Below are 1,724 nucleotides of genomic sequence, written 5' to 3' on the forward strand. Positions count from 1 at the left end.
ATTGGGCCATCTTACATCCAAGGAGTAGCCATGGCTGCAGCATTGCAGGGAAGCCTATTCAGGAGATACTTTTTCAACAAACGAAAGGGTCTAAAGGATGGGTGGCTGGACCTCAGGGGAGCTGCTTTGGATGTGGCCAGTTGGGACATCAAGTGAAACAGTGCCCTAACAAGCAGAGAGAAGGTCAGAGAAACAAAGAGCCAGGCTTATGTCCCCGCTGTAAACGAGGGAAGCATTGGGTTAATGAATGCAAATCAAAAAAGGATGTTATGGGGAACTTGCTTCTGCAGGGGGCCCCGAAACAATGTTATGGGGTGCTCCAGACACTCGTATCCCAGCAGGGAAATCCATTCAAGACCTCTTCAGGGCCACCCCAGGAAGCGCAGGACTGGACTTCAGTGCCTCCACCTACACAGTATTAACCCCTGACATGGGAATGCAAGCCATACCTACAGGAGTGTATGGGCCGTTGCCAAAAGGAAGGGTGGGATTGGTATTAGGAAGAACTAGTGTTACCATGAAGGGAATTCTGGTAGCTCCTGGAGTGATAGATTCAGACTATCAAGGTGAAATTAAGATTATGATTTGTTCCCCCTTAGGAATTGCTGTAATACAGTCAGGACAAAGCTTGGCACAATTGCTTCTGCTCCCTCTGGTTCACAGTGGCAACAATAGTAAAAAGCAGCATAGAGGGGCAGGTGGTTTTGGTTCCTCTGATGTTTATTGGCTACAAGCTATCGGTCAACAACGACCTGAGTTGGAGCTAATTATTAATGGGAAAAGATTTAAAGGACTTTTGGACACCGGGGCAGATGTATCTGTAATTTCAGAACAGTGGCCCTCAGCCTGGCCAAAGCATATTTCCATGACAAATTTGCAGGGCATAGGGCAAAGTCAGAGTCCGTATCAAAGTAGTGATGAGCTACATTGGAAGGACCTGGAGGGACACAAAGGTTCTTTTACTCCCTACATCGTGAAGGGGTTGCCTGTCAGTCTTTGGGGGAGGGATGTAATGAGTAGAATGGGGGTCTATATGTATAGTCCCAATGAGCAGGTTTCACAGCAAATGTTTAATCAAGGAATGCTTCCACGAGCCAGACTAGGAAGAAATGGGCAGGGAATTCAGGCACTGTTACAAATGTGTCAAAAATTGGATACGAAAGGGCTAGGATATTTTTAACAGAGGCCATTCAACAACCTGCACCTCATGCTGATGCTAAAATCCGAAAAGCCAGTATGGGTGGATCAATGGCCTCTTACCCAGGAGAAAAATAAAAGCCGCTGAGCAGTTAGTGCAGGAACAGCTCGATAGCAAACATATCAAACTTTCTAATTCACACTGGAAGTCTCCTATTTTTGTGATTAAGGAAAGGTCAGGCAAATGGAGGTTGTTGCAAGATTTGAGAGAAGTCAATGAAACAATGGAACCAATGGGCGCATTACAGCCCGGTTTGCCTAATCCTTCTGCTATTCCACAGGACACCTTTAAAATTATCTTGGACTTAAAAGATTGTTTTTACACTATTCCCTTGGCTCCTCAAGATTGCAAGAGATTTGTGTGCAGTGTGCCTTCCATAAATTTTAAGGAGCATATGAAGAGGTATCATTGGAAAGTTTTACCTCAAGGAATGGCCAACAGTCCTACCTTATGACAAAAGTATGTAGCTCAGGCTATAGCACAGACTAGATATCTATATCCTGAAGTATATATTATTCACTATATG

The 1,724-nt window shown here is 44.7% G+C and overlaps 1 protein-coding gene across 1 annotated transcript; it reads left to right on the forward strand.

Annotated features, from left to right (window-relative positions):
- Positions 1 to 304: 304 nt before the first annotated feature.
- Positions 305 to 1,180, forward strand: LOC108491455 (endogenous retrovirus group K member 7 Pro protein-like). The gene has a single exon (XM_017801371.1). It carries the CDS (start codon positions 305 to 307, stop codon positions 1,178 to 1,180), a length of 876 nt encoding a protein of 291 aa, XP_017656860.1.
- Positions 1,181 to 1,724: the final 544 nt, after the last annotated feature.

Source organism: Nannospalax galili, unplaced genomic scaffold (genome assembly GCF_000622305.1).
Source record: "Nannospalax galili isolate Female #2095 unplaced genomic scaffold, S.galili_v1.0 scaffold281, whole genome shotgun sequence".
Lineage (NCBI taxonomy): Eukaryota > Metazoa > Chordata > Mammalia > Rodentia > Spalacidae > Nannospalax > Nannospalax galili.